A 21,096-nucleotide genomic window follows, 5' to 3' on the forward strand; every position below is an offset into this window, starting at 1 on the left:
CCCTTGAATGGGCATCCCTTGCTTTATCCCAAAGGCTTCTCACTCTCACATTCTCCCTTCAATGTGCCTCCGTTTTCCTAAATAAACCTCTGTCTGTGCCTCTGACTGGCACATGCTACAATTCTTTTCCTTCCCATGTGCCAAGAACTCTGCTCGTCCTGGGTCCAGTTCCTCCGTCTCTCTGAGAGCTCCTTAGACCTTTCTTTGGAGTCATCTCTTCTCCAAACTAAGACACATATATGAAGTTCTTACAAACCTGTTTTTGCTCACTGTGGCCACAGAAAGATTCTTTTTATTTAGAGATAAATTCCCTAGCTGCCTTGATAATAGATGGCCCCTGGTTATTCAGGAGTTGTTTCGGGGAGTGTTTTGGGGGGGGTATTGGTGCTGAGGATTGATCCCAGGGCTTTGTGCATGTGAGGCAAGCACTCTACCAACTGAGGTATATCCCCAGCCCCCTACTCAGGAGTTTTTAAGACCCTTTTATCATGCTAGGCAGATATGTCACATTGGAAAAAGAAAAAAAAATACTAATCAAGTTTCTACCACATTTTATGAACTATTATTTTGCACTTGATATTTTTCTGCATACTCCTTCAAATAGTCCTATGAGAAAGATATTACTAAACTTGTTTTATAAATGATAAACTGTGAATCAGATGTTTTCATAAGAACTTGTCCAAAGTCATCCATCTAGATAGTGAAGAAACAGAACTTCTGCCTGACTATGTGACTCGCCATTGTTACCACTTATCCTGTGATAAGGTGGCTCTGATTAGTTTAAAAAGCATAACCTGACCAAATAAAATAGTCTTCAGTGTTTATTGGTTAACCATTAATAAGAAAGTCTTAAAATACAAACTGTTGGCTTTTCACTACTTTTCAAGCAAGTTGCATTATCAAGCTTATCACTGACATCAGCAAAGAAAGAAACCATGCCTTTGCCATTGTATGCTTTTTAAAAATAGCGAACATGAAACTCTTGTATCTGTTTCCATTTTAAAGTACCACTAATTAGAATAAAGTATTACCTTCAGAGTGAATTGAATTCCCATTGAATCCTGAGACCTGATCCGAGTCCTGGTGTATCTGAACTTCTCTTGAACCAGGCATACTATGAAAGAGAAATTCGTTCATTAGTTACATTTGTCTTCTGAGCAGACATTCTATTTAAAAAAAAATAAATAAGTTCATCAGAGAAAGGATTCCAATTATAAATGAGTTTTTAAATTAAAAACACACAATCAACATGTCAAATTTTTGTCTACATTAGAAACATCTGTGTGCTTGGGCCTGCTGGTCTAACTAGGATAAGTGATCTCTCAGTCCTTGTCACATGACAAGCTGAGTGTTGAAGTTATACTTTATAAAAAAGAAATGAGACTTCGTGAGATTAATACGATTTGTTAAATCACAAAGCTAATAAACACCAGAACTAGGAATCACACCTCACTCTTCAATTTCTAAACTTGCCCATTTTTCCTTTAAAAGCTCAAGTGTAATACAGATCTACAGATCTTCTATAAAAACCGAAGGGCTTTGCCATCCATTTTTGTTGGTTGTTGATTTGGTTTTTTGTTGTTGTTGCTTTTTTGAACCCAGGGCTTCATGCATATGAGCTACACCCCCAGTTGATCATCCTTTTTTAAATTTTGTTTTTGTGAAACTCATTTCCCTTCCCTATGGAAGTAACGGTCATAATGAAAATCTCTTTAAAACTGTATTGTATAGAACTCTTCACTGAGGAATTCTGCACCAATTATCGTGATTCAATTTATTCCAGTGTATGAGTTTATCCCAATTTACAATTTCCTTATCTTTTGAAATAGCTTCATGCTTTTAGGTCACAAATATTTCAAAATTAATTGTTTTGAGGCATTTAACACCCTGATGATCAAAATGAATCAAAAGAGCTAATTACTGCCAATGAAGTGCTGGTCATACACATCTGACTCTTAGGATAGATTCTCTCTTCTAGAGTATGTATGGAGGTGTAGTTCAGTGGTAGAGCATATGCTTAGCATGAAAAAGGTCCTGGGTTCAATCCCCCATACCTTAAAAAAATATGCATGATATTATATAATTTTCTCAGCTCTAGAGTATGAACTGAGAAATGCAGATAAAGGGGAAGATTGGTGTGATGGGTATACACAGGTAAGGGCAAGTATTCACAGACATGTATGGGAATCTTTATGGGGCTCTGTGGCTTTAAGATGCTGTATCTCCATGTAAGAGTTTAAAGTTTGGGAATCTCCACTCATTCTTAAGAGACTCCCAAAAGAGAAAAGTCTCTGACAAGTAATTCTACCTTCAGAATAAGGAAGAGCTTTCACCTATGCAGAGGAAAAAGAATGCATTGTGGGGGCTGGGGTTGTGGTTCATTGGTAGAGTGCTTGCCCAGCATGTGTGAGGCACTGGGTTCAATTCTCAGCACCACATAAAAATAAACAAACTAAAGGTCCATCGACAATAACAACAAAATTTAAAAAAATGCATTGTGGGTGGAAGAATGCCTATGGATCAGTTCAGATAAAGCTGCTGTAATGCTGTGATGCAGGTCATCAGCCAAAAATTTCAAGGCTGAGGAGCATGCCACCAAACTCCTAAAGACTTCATTTATGCATACTTAAACAATAACTCCATCAGGATCAAGAATCACTCAGGATCCACACAGGTGGCAGGATATACAACACAGAGCACAGAGACAAAGTGACCACTAGTTTATGTTCCCATGATATGCCAATCAATCCATCTTAACATTTTAAAACCCAATTTATGAGTTTAGACCCTTTTGTGCAACAGTCCCAGGACTTGAGCTATTTTCTATGAGTATGCCAAGGACATTGGAAAAGGTCTTCATTCTTTCTACCAATACCTGTGTGGCAACCAGGAAACCTAAAAGGTTGGATTATGAACCTTTCTCAAACCAAGGGTTTCTAGGGTATGATTTAGGCAGGTACAAAGGGACTGGCTCAATAGTAACTGCACTGAAGGAAAGGAAAGGTGTTATGGTTCCAAATCAACAGGGAGACTACAGCAGCAGTTGGGGCATACATTCCACGACTACTTGTAGATGCCTGCAAGCACAGATAGTGCCAAACCCTATATATACTACATTTTCCCTATACATACAAGACTATGACAATGTTTAATTTATAAATTAGGCATAGTAAAATATTAACAATAATTGCAAAGTAGAACAATTATAACAATATACTTTAATAAAATTATTTAATACTGATTGATTTGTTTATTTCTGGACTTTCTCCCATTTAATATTTTTGGACTGCAGTTGACTAAGCATAATTGAAGCTTCTTTCAGCAAAACAACAGATAATGGGGGACCACTCTAGATCTAAGATAAGTGACTTGTCTTAGACTCCTGGATCACACAGTGCCTTTAGAAACTGGCTACTGAAGAGTATTTATCCATCACACCTTTTCTATGTCCTGTATAATAATGAAACCTTGGCCCGGCTTCTTACCTGGAATTTGGATGTGATTGGAAAGTGGGATAAAAACTGAAATTGTGTTCCTTGAAAATCTCTGTCCATGTCCTATGGAATTTTTCTCTTTTATTTCTTAGGTAGTTGAGGAGATCACCATAGCAACAGTATTCAAAAATCAAGTAAATTGGTCCTGAAATAGTTACAGTTTTAATTATAGATGTACAAACGCCATATTGTTTTTTTTCAGAAATCTGCACAACATACAACATACTCTGTGAGAGCTCAGTTCTCCCCCAACTTTGGGCAAGTATATTTTCTGAGCCTATCTCTTCTTATATCTTAAACTCAATTTTAGCTTTCTGCCTAAACTTTTTTTGGAAATTAGTATCTCCTTGACAGTCTATTTGGCCCTTATATACATGGCTTCACCAAAACCACTGGCCTCCTGGCTTCTCCACTTTGCAATGGGGAATACATGCCCACTGTATTATGAACACCTGCTTGGCATGCTAGTTTGAATCTTGAACATTCTTGAAAGGCCCATGTGTTGAAGGTTGGTACCTAGACAACAGTGCTATTGGGAAGTGGTGTAATCTTTGGACGTGGAGCTTAGTTGGAGAAATTTAGGTAAATGGGGTGCAGGACTGGGGCCCCTTCCTACCTCTCTCTCTTTCTCTCCCCCTGCTCTCTTGTTTTACAAGAACATTTATAGAAGCTTTATTCATAATTTCTCAAAACACTATTATTCATGCTAGGACCAAGGAAAGAGGGATATAGATTTAAAAACTGTGGTCTATCCATACAATGAAATGTTTCCCAGCCATGAAAATACTACTACATATAACAGAAAATGGCCTTGGAAATATCAAGCTAAATCTCTTTCTTTGTTTCCCAGTAACCAAGAGTGAACAGGCTTCCTCCATCTTGCATTCCTACCATCTTGCACTACGCCACCACAGACCCAAACTGACAGGGTCAAGAGACCATGAATTAAACCTCTGAAATCATGAACTGTAATAAAATTTTCCTCCTTTTAAATTATCTCAGGTATTTTGTCATAGTGATAGAAAGCTGACTAACATACTTGGTAAATATATGCTGCCTCATAGTGGGATTGGGATAGGAAGCATGAGAGGAATAGACCAATTCTAGACGGAGCAGAGGGGTGGGAGGGGACAGGAGGGGGCATGGGGTTATTAATGATGGTGAAATGTGATGATCATTATTATCAACCAAAAAAAAATAATATGTGAGGTGAATAGGAAGCCCACATCCTGGGAACAAATTTTTATCCCTCACACATCAGATAGAGCTCTAATCTCTAGGGTATATAAAGAGCGCAACAAGACAAGCACCAAAAAAAAAAAAAAAATCCAATCATTAAATGGGCCAATGATCTGAACAGACACTTCTCAGAAGAGGATATACAATCAATCAACAAATATACGAAAAAATGCTCATCATCTCTAGAAATCAGAGAAATGCAAATTAAAACTACTCTAAGATACCATCTCACTCCAGTAAGAGTGGCAGCCATTATGAAGACAAACAACAAGTGCTGTCGAGGATGTGGGGAAAAAGGTACACTCATACACTGCTGGTGGGACTGCAAATTGGTGCAGCAATTTGGAAAGCAGTATGGAGATTCCTTGGAAAACTGGGAATGGAACCACCATTTGTCCCACTGATTCCTCTTCTTGGACTATACCTAAAGGACCTAAAACCAGCATATTACAGGGACACAGCCACATCAGTGTTTATAGCAGCACAATTCACAATAGCTAAACTGTGGAGCCAACCTAGATGTCCTTCAGTGGATGAATGGATAAAAAAAATGTGGCATTTATACACAATGGAATATTACTCAGCAATAAAAAAGAATAAGATCATGGCATTTGCAGGGAAATGTTTGGCATTAGAGAAGATTATGCTAAGTGAAGTTAGCCAATCCCCAAAAACAAATGCCGAACGTCTTCTCTGATATAAGAGGGGTGACTCAAAATGGGGTTGGGAGGGAAATAAAAGGAGGAAGATTACCTCTAGATAGGGAATAGGGGTGGGAGGGAAAGGGAAGAAAAAGGGGAATAGCATGGATGGTGGAAGGAGACCCTCATCATTATACAAAATACATATATGCAGATGTGAATTTGTTGTCAACATACCTTATATACAAACAGAGATATGATAAATTATTGTATAATGGTATATAAAGAATTGTATGCAAAAATAAATTAATTAAAATAAATAAATAAAAGTACAGGTACGAAGACACAAATGGATGTGAATATACTATGTATACAACCAGAGATATGAAAAATTGTGCTCTAAATGTGTAATAAGAATTGTATCAAACTGTGAAATATGATATATCAAGAACTATGTAATGTTTTGAACGACCAACAATAAAAAAAAAGAAAAAAAAAGAATTGTAATGCATTCTGCTGTCATATAAATTTTAAAAATATATGCTGATTTATTGTTTGCCAGAGGAAAGAGAAATATGTTTCCAGTCCTCTCTTAGATCCATTTTCTCATTTTCATCTTCTTTTACTTCTAGCCCCAGCCCTGCTGTCCCAGAAAGGACCACCTTTGGGTACATTGTTTGACTATTCATAGAGAGACATGAGAGAATTAGAGACCATGCCCTTGAGAATTCTGGGAAGGTAAAGTTTCAAACCCCACCTTGACTGTGACTTGTTTGAAAGCAGCCTATTGGAAGCACTGGCCAAGCTCTGTACCTCTTTTCACCACTACATTTATGCCAGCTCCACAGCTGGGGAGAGAAAATGTACTTGCAGGATTGTTGTTTCTAAGCATGTTAGATTTTTTATGTGACATATCCCAATGGATCAGATACAAAAGGGGTATTCGTTATGTTCACCCATTTGAAAAAATGGAGTGCTCAATGTCTAATTCCACTTGAAATGGGGGCCCACACTACGTCTGAGAAAAGAGCAAAAAAGAATGAGAACAAATGTCTTTTTGGTCTTCAGGCTAAACTATTTTGCATTAGGTGTCTTGGTGGAAACTGATTACCTGACAGTGTACATGCCCCCAGCAGATTCACAATGTTCTCATGATGTCCCAAGTGAGTCATCATTTTGAGTTCTGACATGAGTGCCTCTTTTTCAGAGCTGTCAGCCTTTTCTGTCAATGGAGGAATAACAAAATGTCAAACTCAAGTAAAACAGTAATTTTATGTTGTTTAATACATTAAAAATTTCCCCAGTTCAGAGATGATTTTATTACCTATCTAAATTCAAAACCAAGAGAAAAAGGAGACATCAAAACAACACATGAATTTTGAATAATAATATGTTATGCCTTCAAACGAAATTTCAAGATTATGGTACAAATGCTGAATATAATAATATGGCTCTCCATGCTAGGGATACGGCTCAGGGCTCAGTGGTAGAGAACTTGCCTAGTACATGCCTAGCATGCATGAGGATTTGGATTCAATCCTCTGCATCAGCAGCCCCCAACACACAGTCTTTTTACCTAGATTTACAAAAATCCTTGGTTGTCCCCCAAAACATACAACCAAGTAAAATGTTAGTAACACATGATTTTCCTGCATAGTAGAGATAAACAGATGAAGGGAGAAACATACTTTTTATGTATTTATTTGTTTTGACTCCTGAATTTGTTCAAGTCATTGAAAGACTAACAGTAACAGCAAAGATAGCTGCCTCTAGCCTCTGGTCCTGGTTCTCAGGTCTGGAATCTTCCATTTGTCAGTAAGCCCAACAAGAGGAGGTCAGAGAGGACTAATTCCTACTAATCAAGTTCTCAAGAGTCTTTAGTTGATGGTGAGAAATGTCACTGCCATGCACACTAGCCTGTGTCAGTTGGCCAATACATTCTCTCCCTGGAGAGAAGTCCAGACAGCTTGACAGAGTGCACACATAAGCCTTTCTTGGACACATCGTGAGGGCAGTTATTGATGAATTCAAAGGGCTCCTGTCATTGAGGCTGATGTGTAGCTGCTCAGGGCACCAGGAGCACCAGGGGTAAGGACAGGGTCTTTGGACTTGCTACTCCAGGCTCCAGGCATTGGCTCCTGTAACACATCCTTTCTTACTGCAACAGGAACTTTTCTTTACATTTAAACTAAAGTCTGATCTAATTTCCAGGTCCCATTATTTAGTCCTGGACTACATTCCAGTGTTGACATCATTTATTTTGACGTAAGTGAGCTCTCAGGGGTGCGCTTGACTTTGAGAGGTTGACTTTGTAGTCAGACCCTCCTGAGACCCAATAGCACAGCACATCTTCAGCTACTTCACGCTTTACAGGAAGTTGTGACTAAACTGTCCATGTCCATGTGTCTACCATTGAGCGACACCCCTAGCCCTTTTTTATTTTTATTTTAAGACAAAGTCTCAATAAATTGCTGAGGCTGGACTTGAACTCAAAAATCCTCCTGCCTCAGGCTCCCTAGTCCCTGGGATTATGGGAATGCACCACCAAGACTGACAGTAACATATTTTATGACATGCTTATCTTTTTCAAAGCACATTCATATACTATTACCATTCATTCATTTGTTAAATAAGTATCTGTTTAGCACCCATTGTGTGTGAGGCAACATGCCTGCACCTGGGAATGAAAGATTACCGAAGCACAACCTCTGTCTTCCTGGCACTTAGAGTCTCCTGCAAAGGGGAGCCATGTAAATAAGCTATTAAAATATGCAGTCTGCCCTCCATAGAGAGTATCCACGGATTCGAATGGCCACAGATCAAAAACGTTTGTGGAAAAGGTGTCTATACAGACTAGTTACTCGGCACTTACATGGTATTAGGTACTGTAAGTCATCTAAAGGTGATTTAAAGTACTGGGGAGGCTGTGAATTGGTCTACCCCATTTTATATAAGGGACTTGAGCATCTAGAATTTTGGTACCCTCAGAGATTCCTAGAACCAATTCCCCATGGATATCACGGGAGTACAATGAATGACATGTGACAAATGAATGCTGAGTGCTGTGGGTCACACAAGAGGGGCAGTGTCCAAAGCCCCAGAGGGGTATGGAAAAGGGCGCCAGACGTCTAAACAGAGACCTAGAGAAAAACAGGAGGTAGCCATGTGAAACTACAGCGGAGGGGGCTGGGGGGTGAAGAATACTGCAGATTGAAGTGACAGAAGTGCAAAGGTCAAAAAAGAAGAACCAAACAGATGCCTCCGTGATGCTGATGGACTAATGTGGCAGATAGGACCATAACTGAATAATTAAACAAAAATATTATCACAATTGTAATACATTCTATGAGAAAAGTCTACAGAGAGCTCAGGTAACATTGCAAGGGACTTGATTTTGGCTGGGGCCGGGGGCGGGGGGAGGCAGTGCTGGAGATTGGGCCCAGGGCTTCATGCATGCCACCCAGTGCTCTACCACTGAACTACACCCCCAGCCTCAGGGGACTTGATCTTGTCTGTGTTGTGAAATACGGGGGGCTTCCCCAAAGGAGTGGTTTAAGTTGAGAGTGAAGGGGGAGTTGGAGGTACCTAAGAGCAAGGTGAAGGGCAAGCGGAAGGATCTGCCTGTGTGGAGGCCCTGAGGTGGGAGAGAGTATGGTGCTGTGGAGAATGAAAGAAGGTCAGCCTGCTGGTGGGCTGAGAGCCAGAGGTGGAGAGGCTGAGCAGTGAACACATTCCTCAAGGCTGTGTGGATCATTTTGAGAACAACTGAAAGCCACTAGGCATGAAAGTGATATGATCTCCTTGAGTGTCCATCACTTGGACCTCAGCATAGAGAGTCCAAAAGGAGGTAAGAGTAGACAGAGGGTCCATGCTTTGGAGGTTGTTGTCACTGTTCAGGAGGGACAGAATCAGACTAGGGTGGAAATATAGAGAAGATGGATCCAATAGACAGTAAGCAGGAAACCTGATAGGAATCAATCTGGGGTGTTAGAAGACAGTTTCAGGCTGGGTCCTGGTTGTGGTGTGTCCAATCATGTGGAATGTGGCTCCTCTGGCACGCAATGCTAATCAGTAAGAGGGAGGAGTATTGATGGAGGGCCAGGGTTGGAGGATTCAGTTGGGATGAGCTGGGTTAGAGGGGCTTTTGAGACATCTGAGAATTTGGACACAGGAGCCTCAAGCTCAGAAGAGAGATGGGAGGCTAGGGGTGTGGTGATCAGCAGCAGTGAACATGTGGGGTGGAATGGGAGGAGGACCAGGAGCAAGCCACTCTGCATCCAAAGCTGGGTGGAAGAAGCTGAGCCAAAAAAGCCCTGAGTCAGAGGAGCAGGAGGAAATCCAGAAGAAGATGGCAACCAGGAAGCCAAGGAAGAAAGCATTTTGAAGTGGACAGATGGTCAATAATGACAATGTATGTTGAAGACATGAAGACTTAAAGGCCCATTGGACTTAGTTGTTTGGAGGTGTTGAGGCTCAGAGAACACTAACTTGAACCCCAAAGAGTGGCAACTTGGGGCTGAAGGAGCGGCTTCAAGGTCTCCCTGTACATTCATGCCTCCCTCCCTCACTGAGCTGCCTCTTAATCTTCTTTTTCTCCCACAATGCAGAGAAGGGCCTTTTGAAATCCCCTTACCTGAGAGAAGTTCTTTTCCAAGAAGGAATGTAATTCCTATGAAATCTCCTTAGCCAGGAAAGATTACCTCTCAGGGAGGTCAAGACTAAAAGTCTCCATGCTCAGGGCAACCTACCCAGAGAGAGTTTCATGTATTGGAAACTGTAACCTAAGAGGCTTTATATCCATAAGACAGACAGACAGCCAGACACACACACACACACACACACACACACACACACACACACTGCATTTCTTCCTTCCCGTCTCCTGTAACTTGTCTTCACTGTACTCCAGGAAATCCAAGCTTCTATTCCTTTCTGTCAATCAGAATGGCATACAAGCTTCAACCATCTGGCCTTTCTTGGAGGTGTGTGCTTTGTTAAGCTTGCTGTACTGAGATTTCCCCATGTGCGTTGATAAGTTTGTGTGCCTTTTCCTCCTGTTAATCTGCTTATTTCAGTGAACTTTTCAGAAGGTGGCGGAGAGCTCTTTCCCTTTACCCCTTCAGAGGTCACTGTCCATCTTAGCAAGAGAGCCAGCTGGGGAGACTTCTGCTGAGTGAACAGTGGTAAGAAGAGAGAGGGGTGGAGGCCAGATTGGACTGGAAGGAGCAATGAATGGGAAGTGAAGAGACAGAGGGCCCCAATTTGCTCTTCTACCCAGAATCTATGTCAAAATGGAAAAAACAACTTCTGCCTGCAGTGACTGTATCCCCAAATACTGAACCCAATAAAAACTAAACAAAGAAAGAAGAGGAAGAAGAAGTAGAGCTTTGTATTCGTGACTTGTATTTTATATTTAGCATGGTTGATCCTAACAACCACCCCCTCCTTTTTAACCCTGATGTATGGCGAACTATAAAAATGATAGAAAAGAGAAGGGGTGAGTGGGAAACTGGCTCCCACCTTTGTGCATCTTTGTTGATCCCCTTCCACTGCACATACCGTACCTTTCAGCATTTTGACTGCAACTTGGATTGAGACTCCTGTTTTACTAATTCCATAAGCTGTGGCATTCATCACTTTCCCAAAAGCACCCGATCCTAGTACCTTCCCTGCAAAGATACACTGGAAGTCAGTTCATTTGAAAGGTTTTCCGAAGAAAAGGAAATGCTATAGAAGTCTCCGGAACGTTCAATTCTTACCAAACTCTAAGTTTTCTCTTGGAAACTCCCATTTGAGGTCATACTCATATTCTCTGAAATCAATGTAGAAATACTCATTGTCCAATGAGCCGGTCACCTGTACCATTTGCAGCTGGCTTTCATACCTAAATTGCTTCAGAGACGAAATAATGAGTCAGTGAGCAATCCGAAGTTCTGCAGATATGGGAAACAATAATGAACTGTTACCCCTTCTTTTACCTTTTTGTACTTGTGACAAATTAATATGGTTAGAACGGCAATGAAGGGGAGACAAAGCCCAATCGTTGCATAGAATGAGATGTTGTCCTGGATGAAGGGGAAGGGGCCTGCAACAGAGGAGTGTCACTAAGCAATGAAACAGAATTCTTGTTTGCCACTATAAATAGTAGACTGCTCATTATAATCTCTCACATCCTGTTTGAGTAACCACTATTTTCAGTCCTTGCAAACACTCTGTGAATACTCTACTCCCCAGAGAAAATCAGACGATCTTCCTATAAAGGATAAGCTTCCTTCCTAGAAAATCCTAAGTGATTCTGAGCTGATTTTTAAAAAATCATTTACTAGGGTTGTAACCCACAGAATGTACAAGTAAAATTAAAACAAAAACAAATTAGGTCTGCGTTCCTTCTGTGAACATATCACATGAATGGGGAGAAGCTGGTTCTGTGATGCTGGTGATTCTAAACTAGTAGTGTTTCATTTCGGAGAGCTCTAAAAAACAAAAATCACAAAACAGCAGGCTAAAGGTAAATAAGGAGATTAATAAAAGGGAAAATTAAAGAGACCCCAAATTACTTAAACTGCTTTGCTACAGTTGGATCTTTTGGTAAACATGCATCATACGGGGAGTTTATGGCTCTCTACATCACTTTAACTTTTGAGTCATAATAATGTAGGTAGAACTTTGCCCTGAAATGCAAAACAGCACAGTGAATGTCAGTGGGGATTCCTGCCTGACTCAAAAAGCCTTCTTTACTCACACACTGAACCTGTGCTCTCTTGTAAAATTCCCCCAGTAAAAGTCAGCCACTGGGACTAACTTCTAATGGGGAATTCCAGGTGGTGGAATATCACAATAGCAACCATTCTCATACCTGGTGAGTTTAAAAGGATTGTTTCACAAGACGTGCCCATGGAATTGTACGCACAGCACTTGACCAGGAACCCTTTTACAGCTTCACTCATGTTTAGGGTACTGCTCGATATCCACTGTCCAAACACTTTCCTGTTAGCCTTTTTATTCCAAATTCCTTCTGTGATTTCTTCAGTGCAGCTGAAAAGAAATGGCAGACAGAGAAGTTAAGACAGACAGGACTGTGTTGTAAGAGTGGAAGTCGGGGTTTCTGCAGCAAGTTCTAAAAGTGATTTATCTATTATAAGTTATCAGAAACCATCTATGGCCATGGAGAACTATGAAAGTAAGCATTTAAAACATGTCATTATTTCTTCTGAAATTGTATCCATGAAAAACAGCCAAGATGTCAGAGTTTTAGGTTCTTCCATGAAAAGAGATGTCAAGGTTCTCATTACTTGGGAGACTTGTCCAAACACTTCTTCCACGTCCAAGAGGGTAATGGATATCCATCTGAAGAGCAAGACGCCTGACTAGCTGATGTTTCAGCTAGCACTTGAGGTTTCCCTGTAGAGAATGACAAGTAAAATAAGCTCATGGAGTATGGTACTTTCCAGAAATGGCTCATTACTCCACTGCAGTTGTGCTTCTGGGAGGTTTCTCATTCAGGATACCTCAAGACTTTGGGTTATTAACCCTCCCTCCACCCTCACCTCCACCCCCACACACCCTGCCATTCTGACAGACAGGCCCAAGGCCTCTCTGCTGAGCACCACTTTCCACCTTTTCGGCTCTCCTCTATCTATCTGCACACCTCTAAATCATTCTTAGCTTCAGAAGAACATCTGAAAAAAGTCTAGTGAAATGTACTCTTGCATCTTTTATTTTCTTTTTCTTTCACTTTACTTTTATGGTCTTATAGACCAAAGAAAAGAAGATCATTAAAACAAATAAATGGCAAATGATTTGGCTTTTCATTAATATGACCTTTCAAAGTAGTAAAGTCAACAAAGTCACAACACTAGTCAGGTGCACATCTGTAATCCCAGTGGCTCAGGCAGGACGATTGCAAATTCAAAATCAGCCTCAGCAACTTAGAGAAGCTAAGCAACTCAGTGAGACCCTTTCTGTAAATAAAATATTTTAAAAGTGCTGAGGATATAAGCTCAGTGGTTAAACACCCCTGGATTCAATCCCTGGTACCAAAAAAAAAAAAAAAAAAAATCAAACACTAAAAGCATATGCAGAAAGGATATGGAATAAATCTTTTAGTTTCTGAGTAACCTTTCTAAGTAACCTTTCTAAGTAAATCTTTTAGCTACTGGTAACCAAAACCAGTAGATAAGGGAGTAAAATTCCAAAATACTTCATCATTCAAAAACAGTTCTATAGCATCCCTTCTAAGCCATGACCTGGCTCTTTCAGATTAATATTATTACTGAATAAAGTAGTGAGAACACAAAAATAAAATTCTTGGCAATATAAACTTACTTTTTATATTCAGCGTAAACATTTTGGTGAACTGAGCATCATCATTTTCTGCATGGAATATATATTCTCCTGGTTGGTGCTTATGGTTGCAAAACTTAGATATGCTGTTTGAGAAAGAATTAAATATAGATTTAGCCTGATTCTTACAGTAGATGCTACAGTGAAAGATGGTATGCATGGGAAGAGTCTTCTGCAAGGCTATTCCCAAGTTTCCTGGACAAGAAGGTATCTGTAGTCTAGACCCTTGCTACTCAAAGGGTGGTCCATAGACAGGTAATCTCAGCCTCAGCATACAGTATCATCTGGGAACTTGATAGAAATGTAAAATTCGGAACTCACTCTAAACCTAGGAACTCAAAATCTATATTTTAAGATGATCTCCATGTAGTTTATATGCCCAATGAGGGAACTACTGTCCCTATTGTTCTATACATTCTGGAAAGTCTGACCACCCCCAAAGAAAGACTTCTGCGGGTGGATGAGTTTTCCTGCTTCCTGAAATGATTGATTTGCTGATGATGATCCAAGGCAGAACCCATGACTAGCCCTTGATTTACACAGCAATTACAGTGTTGAGGACTCAAATTCACTGACTTTATACAGAAGTATCTGATGGTTTCCATAGCCTCTAATACCTACTTGGAATGCTCATTAAGCATTCACTACCTTTTGTCATGCCTAACTTGATATTGGGGCTTATTTGCCATGTCTACTAGTACTATGTGATGTTGGAGGTTATCGTGGGGGATGTTGGACAGTGTAGGAGAACGGGAAGGCTATAGGCTATTAAAAATGGTTTCATGCATCCACTGTAACAAAACTGGAGAAACAGACAAATAAATTCCCTTAACAAGGAATAGGAACTATTAAGGCCTTTAAAAAGATATTAATTAGACCAGAGATAACTTGAAGTTTAAAAAAAAGACCATGTACAGAATGGACAGGACGAAGAAGATCTGCAATGGAAGACAGCAAGAAGATCTGCAATGGAAGACAGCAAGAAGATCTGCAATGGAAGACAGCCTGAATCTAGGAGTTGTGTAGGATGCAAAAGCCTAAAAATATAGATCTTGTGTTTAGTCAGTTTCCCATCACTATAACAAATACTTGAGATAAGTCAACTTATAAAGAGAGAAGTTTTATTTTGGTTCATAGGCTTGTAGGTCCCAGTCCTTGAATGGTTGGCCTTCTTGCTCTTGGGCCTGTGGCAAGGCAGCACATAATGGCAGGAGTGTCTGGTGTACCAAAACCACTTATCTGTTGGCTAAGAAGTGAAAGAAAAGAGGAGAAAGGAGCAGGAATCCCACTATCCCCTTCAAGGGCACACTCCCAGTGACCAGAAGACCTCCCACTGGGCCCTACCTCTTCAAGTGGCACCACTCCAGGAAACAAGATTCCAACACACGGGCATTTGGGGACATTTAAGATCCAAATTATTTCAACTCCTATCCTAAAAATAGAAAGTGGGTAAAAACCTACATACATGGAACAGTTAAAGCATTAAACTGAAGATATGTAGACAATCAATGGAGTAGAGGTCAGTGCAATGAGAGAAGTTCAGTGGGCTTCACAGAAGCAGGGCTTGAGGGGCACCCCCACCGCCAGATGAGCTGGTTTAGATAAGAGGATAAGAAAAAGAGATCTAAGAAGGAGGCGAGGCTGTGACTGAAGGCCAGAGACAGGAACTCACAGGGCTACGTAAGGGGAACAGCAGACTCTTGACTGCAGCAGGGGATATGCTGGGCTGTCGGAGAGACGAGGGCAAAGTGGATGGAATGGGGCCAACTGATTGGGGACCTTGAAAAAGAAGCAGAAAACAGGAGGAAGGCGTTTGGGATCCATGAGGAGAAGGTGAATATCATGAACAGTATTTTAGATTCCTTTGACGGCAGGAGGAAGGGTTCACTGGAGGAAAGTCTGGAGGTAGCAGTAAAAATCTAGCAATTTATTCATTCAACGGTCAGTGGTGGACCCTATTTTGTGGAAGGAATTAAGGATACAACAAGATATTTGGAAAAAAATGGGTTTCTGTTCTCAGTATTTTACAGTTTGGTGGTAAAAGCAAACAAGAAAAGAAGCAGTTATGGTAGAGTGTGGGAAGTTCTACAATAGGAGAAGTAAAAGTTCAGATTTGGGGTTTCGGAACATGACAAACTAAATGTCATCTAAGGTAGGGAAAATGGGAAAGAAGAGCAAACCCAAGTGGCACCAGGAAAAAAAAAAAGGCAGGTCCTGAATTGGATGAGGAAAAAGGAGGCAAGAATAGAATCCCAGTTGATCCCTATGATTTGAAACATACAGCTAACTGATTAGTGACAGCTTTTGAGCCCATGCTGATCTGACACTGATGTTGGGTGCCCTTAACTCCTGAGTGGAATAATAACTCTGTCTAGTGATGAAAGGATTCATTTCCCCATCAAAAGTTTCCAGCAATTAATGAGCACTTGACAAGTTTTTAGATGCTTTGTTAACAAGAAGCCCAGCGCATAAAAAATGTTGCTTGCCCTGACCTTTTCTCTTTCTTTCTTTCTTTCTTTCTTTTTCTTTCCTTCCTTCTTTCCTTCTTTCCTTCTTTCTTTCCCTTTAGTACTAGGGATTGAACCCAGGGGCATTCTACCACTGATCTACATTCCCAACCCTTTTCATTTTGAGATAGGGTCTCACTAAGTTGCCCAAGTTGGCTTGGAACTTGTGATCCTCCTGCCTCAGCCTCCCGAGTCTCTGGGATTACAAGCGTGTACCACCAGGCCCAGCTCTGACCTACTACTGGACCACAAGGAAGAAAGGGTGAAGTGGAAGTGATAGAAAGATTGGCGGGAAAGTCACATGAAGCCTGCGGGGGAGAAGAGGAAATCTAGGTACCGTGTGATTCCTAAACTTCAGGAAGGCAGCGTTTCAACAGTCCAAGAATAGATGTGAGTTTCTAAAAGGGAAAATGTAATTGTCTCTGAGCAATGGCTAAAGACCTTGAAAAGGAAGGAGAAAGGAGATTTTTAAAAAGAAAGGAAGGAAGGGATAGAGATAAGGAGGTAAGAAGAGAGGAAAAGAGAAAAAGAGAACTCCATGTGGCTAGCCAAGGACCACGCCACAGGCGTTAGTCAATTTGGCAGAAAGAGCAATAACCAATGCAACTGTTTATCAGTAAGTGGACCAAAGTGAAAGGTTTTGTGAACATTTTTCTCCTCAGTCTTTTGTGTTGTTTTTATGGAGTGTGGTTTGCACAGAGATAGCACCTAAAATGTTTTCACTCTTTTGAACCATTTCCATGTAAATAATCATGTAAATAACTGGAACACAAAACTGAATCTCTGGGTTGTTTGAAACTGCTCTTTCCCTCTCCTTTCTAACAGTCAACCCTAGCAACAACTGTGTGGCTGAACCTGGGAATTCCAAGGGGAATAACCAATTAGATGTCTGGGAGAGCCAAAGCTTCCTCCTCCCCCAAGGGTTTTTCTAAAAATGGCCTGTCTTGCATGGGCAGGAGATCAGGAAATTTGAGTTCACAGTGAAACAATACCTTGGAGACTAATAAGATGTATGCTTAATACAACTATGAAAGGGTTTTCTCCTCTGTCATCAGATTTAGGTCATTTTATTTTCTACTTAGTGCCCAGAGGGGAGGAATTGAGAAAGGGCAAGCTCTTTCTAGGAGCTTCAGAGAATAATTTTACTATTGGGTTAAAAAAAAAAAGATTTATTTAACGAGCAAGAGTCAAAGTCAAATCAGAGGACAGAGATTAACTAATAAAGAATGTATTGGTGACGTTGAGAGCTTGTGAAAGTGCAGAAGGAAGGGGTGACAAGATTGAAGGTGGCTTTCCACAACACAGAAAGATGGTGAATAAGGAAAGACGGTGGATCAGGAAGCCTGGAGACCTCATCTAACCTCAGGCTACAGGGTGGAAGGCCTGAACACAGCCTGGCCAGAGTTAACCCAGCTTGGCTATAGTAAGATCTGCTCTGTTCAAATTTCTGTTCTGAGATAGATGAAGACGGTGGGGGTGTGGGGGGTGCTGATGATTTCGTAGCTCTCTGTACAATACCATGCTCATTTTAAATTTCAATTCAGAGATGCCCACAAGCCTGGTGTACAACCATTAAAGATTCCATAGCAAAAGATGGCACATCCCATGCAGGTTAAAAACACTTTTATTTTCTCAATAACCAAAGAACATATATGTATCTCTGTTTTTTCTTTCTTTCTTTCTTCCTTTTTTTTTTTTCTTTTTTGCAGTGCTGGGGGTGAAACCCAGAGCCTTGTACACACTAGGCAAATATTCTACCACCAACCTACACACGTCCCCAAGGCCCAGAGTATTTCTGTTTTCTTATACACTGGGTTTGAGAGCCTCACATTTTTGAAATGAGTTTGTGTCAAGAGGCCTTATAGAGAAATGACTAAAACCACAAACATCAGAGCTCACTATTTCTGCTAGAATCCCAACACTGCTATTGCTTGCTGCTGTGAACTTAGGCAAGTCAGTTTCCTCATCTGTAAAATGAAAGATTAAAATAGTATCTACCTCATCTGCTCATTGGAAGAGAAATTTTCAAAAAAAGCATTTTTTGTATAAAGTGCTTAAAACAGTGCCCAGCAGATAACAGACAAAATGTACGTGAGGCTCGTTATACCTAGTAATCATTTTGAATAAAAAATAAGTGTAAGAGCTGATGTAGCTCAGTTGTATAAAGTGCTTACCTAACGTGTGCCAGGCCCTGGGTTCAATGCCCAGTACGGGAGAGGGGAGAAAAAAAGCAGTGAGAAGTTTTTACTCTAGGATGTAGAGTAAGTGCGGAAACCACATTAAAAGAAAAGGAAGATGTAAAGGGAGAAAAAAACTCAAGTCAATGCCCACGAACAGGAGTAGTTTAAAAATTCCTAAGAAGTAAAATACTATGCAGCCATTGAAAACAATGATGTAGTATAATAATACAACTATTAACATAAAATACTTACGATATTTTTAAATGAAAAATCATATTACAAATGACATGATTTCATGTTTGTACAAAAATCTATACTTTACACTTCTATCATGATGGTTACATAGAAAAAGTAAAAAAAATATTATCTCTGGAGATAGAATCATGGCTGGTATTTCTACTTTATTAAAGACAATCTCACAAAACGAGAGTCAGTGAATGGTAGTGATTTTGCCTTATATGACTGGGTAGGTAACAGCCTCAGTTTCCATCTTTTTAAAAATGGGACAATTAGGATTAAATAAGGTAACCCATATACTCTGCACATTGTCTGGCATGAGGTAAAAGTTCAAAGTACCTTTCAGTTTTAATAAGTGGCTTCATAGGATGTGAATGAGAACTTAAACCTGAGTGGGGTCTTTGGGGAAAAAGGGACCCAGGCTCTCAGTGGCAAAGAGCAGAAGTAAAAGGGAACAGGACTTAGTTGGGAGCGCTTGGTACTTGACTAGGCCCAAACATCTTCTCCCTGTACACACTCAGGCTCACCTCCTGTACCAAAAATATTTAAAACATTCTTCCACAGGTTCTCCAGCCTCTGCTGGGACATAGCATTCACTGTTTTGAGAGCCTACTTTTCTGTTTGCCCTTGCTTCTCTAGAGCAGGCCCTGGCTCATCATCCAGAACCCACACGACCGTCAGCCTGCTGTGTACCTAGAAGTTATCACACTGCAGTTGTTGCCTGGAATGGGGGTGGGAGGGGTAGGCAGAACTGAGATTCATAGAGAGTAGAAAGATGAGATATTTCAGGGAAAGAAACTCAAGACTTGGGCCAGGCTAAAGAAGAATCTTTCAGAAGAGATGCCTATATAATTACAATGATCTAATATAAGTTTTTCTTTTTTTTTTTTTACCAAGAAACTGGAATAAACTAACATAGATTTGGTGTTTATGATGAAGGTTATAGGTAGGAGGTTATGCCAAACAACAGGTGAAATATCCTGGAAGCTTTTATCAAGACCAGGATGCCAGGACAGCTGGAAAATTACAATTTCATCAAATGCAGACACACAAAAGCAAGCCCTACTGAGCGCTGGGGGTAATATTTGAGGAAGTAAATTGGAGAAATGAAGCTGTGAAGGTGGGGAAGCTGACGGACTTCTGGCACACACGCCATGACCACACCAAAGCTTCTGTAGGAGTCATGTTGTTACTTGGGCTTTCGGTTACAGATTTAAAAAAAAAAAAATCATGTCTCTTTACCAATAAAATCATCTCTTGCAACACGATTAAAACAGGACACTTCACCATCCACATTCAATTCCATTAAATTGGGTTAAGGATGCTCACGGCACTGTTCTTTCGGCTTATTAGTAAATGTGAGACTTATTATCATCAAAAGATGAAAAGAACTCAATCTCCATGTAGATCATGAGGTGGAGAGGAAAAGACACCCAGAGTGCTCAGAGACGTGCTCAAATTTTCTGTTGTTCAGATTTTGTTCAGTCGTTTTGAGCATCTTTCCTTTGCCTTGGGTATTCAGTGGCCCATATTATCTGGTACCTCCAGAGCACTAAAAAAAACATTGTAGCCTCTTCAAGAATTTTTAAATCAAAGAAAGACTGAGTGTTGTGGTCAGTGCCACTTGTGGTCCCTGTAGTACAAAGAAGATGCCATTGACTCATCTTTGTCCCAGACTCTGTGTTTTGAGCTGCTTTCCAAGGACGAGGATGAATTCATTCATTTACTAGACACACATTTACTGAAGAAGGCATTGTACAGAGACAGAGAAATGGCAGAGCACCTATCCTTGTGGAGATTATAATCCAAGAGGTGAATTCAATAGACAAAGAAGTAACTCTGCTAGCAGATAATTAGGAATGACAAAGATATGGAACACTGTGGGAGTCAGGATCTGCTCAATTCATTAATTTGGCACCTCTGTAGGAAAACTACTAGAGTTCAGGGGTGGAAATTGTAGCCATCGTGTGAAATCATTAACCAGCCCACAAGATTCACCCACGATTATGTAAAATCTCAAAGACTATGCAAGATGTCACTAGCACAGCAGCAATCTGTGTAATTATAGAGGAGAGGGAGAAAGATATTACCTTATTCACTCTTGTATAAATTTGATGCTCCTAATAGTATCAAACCCAACAAGAAGATATTACACTAACATTTGTTGAACTAAATTGAATTGATCTTTATTTCTTTGAATGGGATTCACAATCTAATCCCATAATGCTAGAAGCTTATCTAACATTTTGTTAGATAATGCATTCACATAATACAAAGAAGGGAAGGGACAGTAATATACTGCTAAACTTTCTGAACATCGGACAATTGGTAATCTACTCAACTAGGGTAGAGTGGAGTCAAATCTCTGACCTGCTACTTGTATAATTGTGCTGGTGTCAATAAGAGTTCATGATGATAGGGAGATCCCTAGAAGACAGTGCTCCTCAATAAAAGG

At 40.3% G+C, this 21,096-nt stretch overlaps 1 protein-coding gene across 1 annotated transcript in view; it reads right to left on the minus strand.

Annotated features, from left to right (window-relative positions):
* Window positions 1-21,096, minus strand: part of FLT3 (fms related receptor tyrosine kinase 3) — an 82,077-nt gene that overhangs the window by 17,376 nt on the left and 43,605 nt on the right. The window contains exons 10-18 of the mRNA XM_081299308.1: window positions 13,700-13,803; window positions 12,667-12,775; window positions 12,231-12,409; window positions 11,353-11,459; window positions 11,134-11,266; window positions 10,939-11,043; window positions 6,486-6,596; window positions 3,486-3,639; window positions 1,032-1,114 (exon numbers count right to left, since the gene is read on the minus strand). Coding sequence (XP_081155434.1) covers window positions 1,032-1,114; window positions 3,486-3,639; window positions 6,486-6,596; window positions 10,939-11,043; window positions 11,134-11,266; window positions 11,353-11,459; window positions 12,231-12,409; window positions 12,667-12,775; window positions 13,700-13,803 — 1,085 coding nt within the window. The remainder of the gene's footprint in view (window positions 1-1,031; window positions 1,115-3,485; window positions 3,640-6,485; window positions 6,597-10,938; window positions 11,044-11,133; window positions 11,267-11,352; window positions 11,460-12,230; window positions 12,410-12,666; window positions 12,776-13,699; window positions 13,804-21,096) is intronic.

Source organism: Spermophilus citellus (genome assembly GCF_964194105.1).
Source record: "Spermophilus citellus genome assembly, chromosome: 1".
NCBI classification, from domain to species: Eukaryota; Metazoa; Chordata; class Mammalia; order Rodentia; family Sciuridae; genus Spermophilus; species Spermophilus citellus.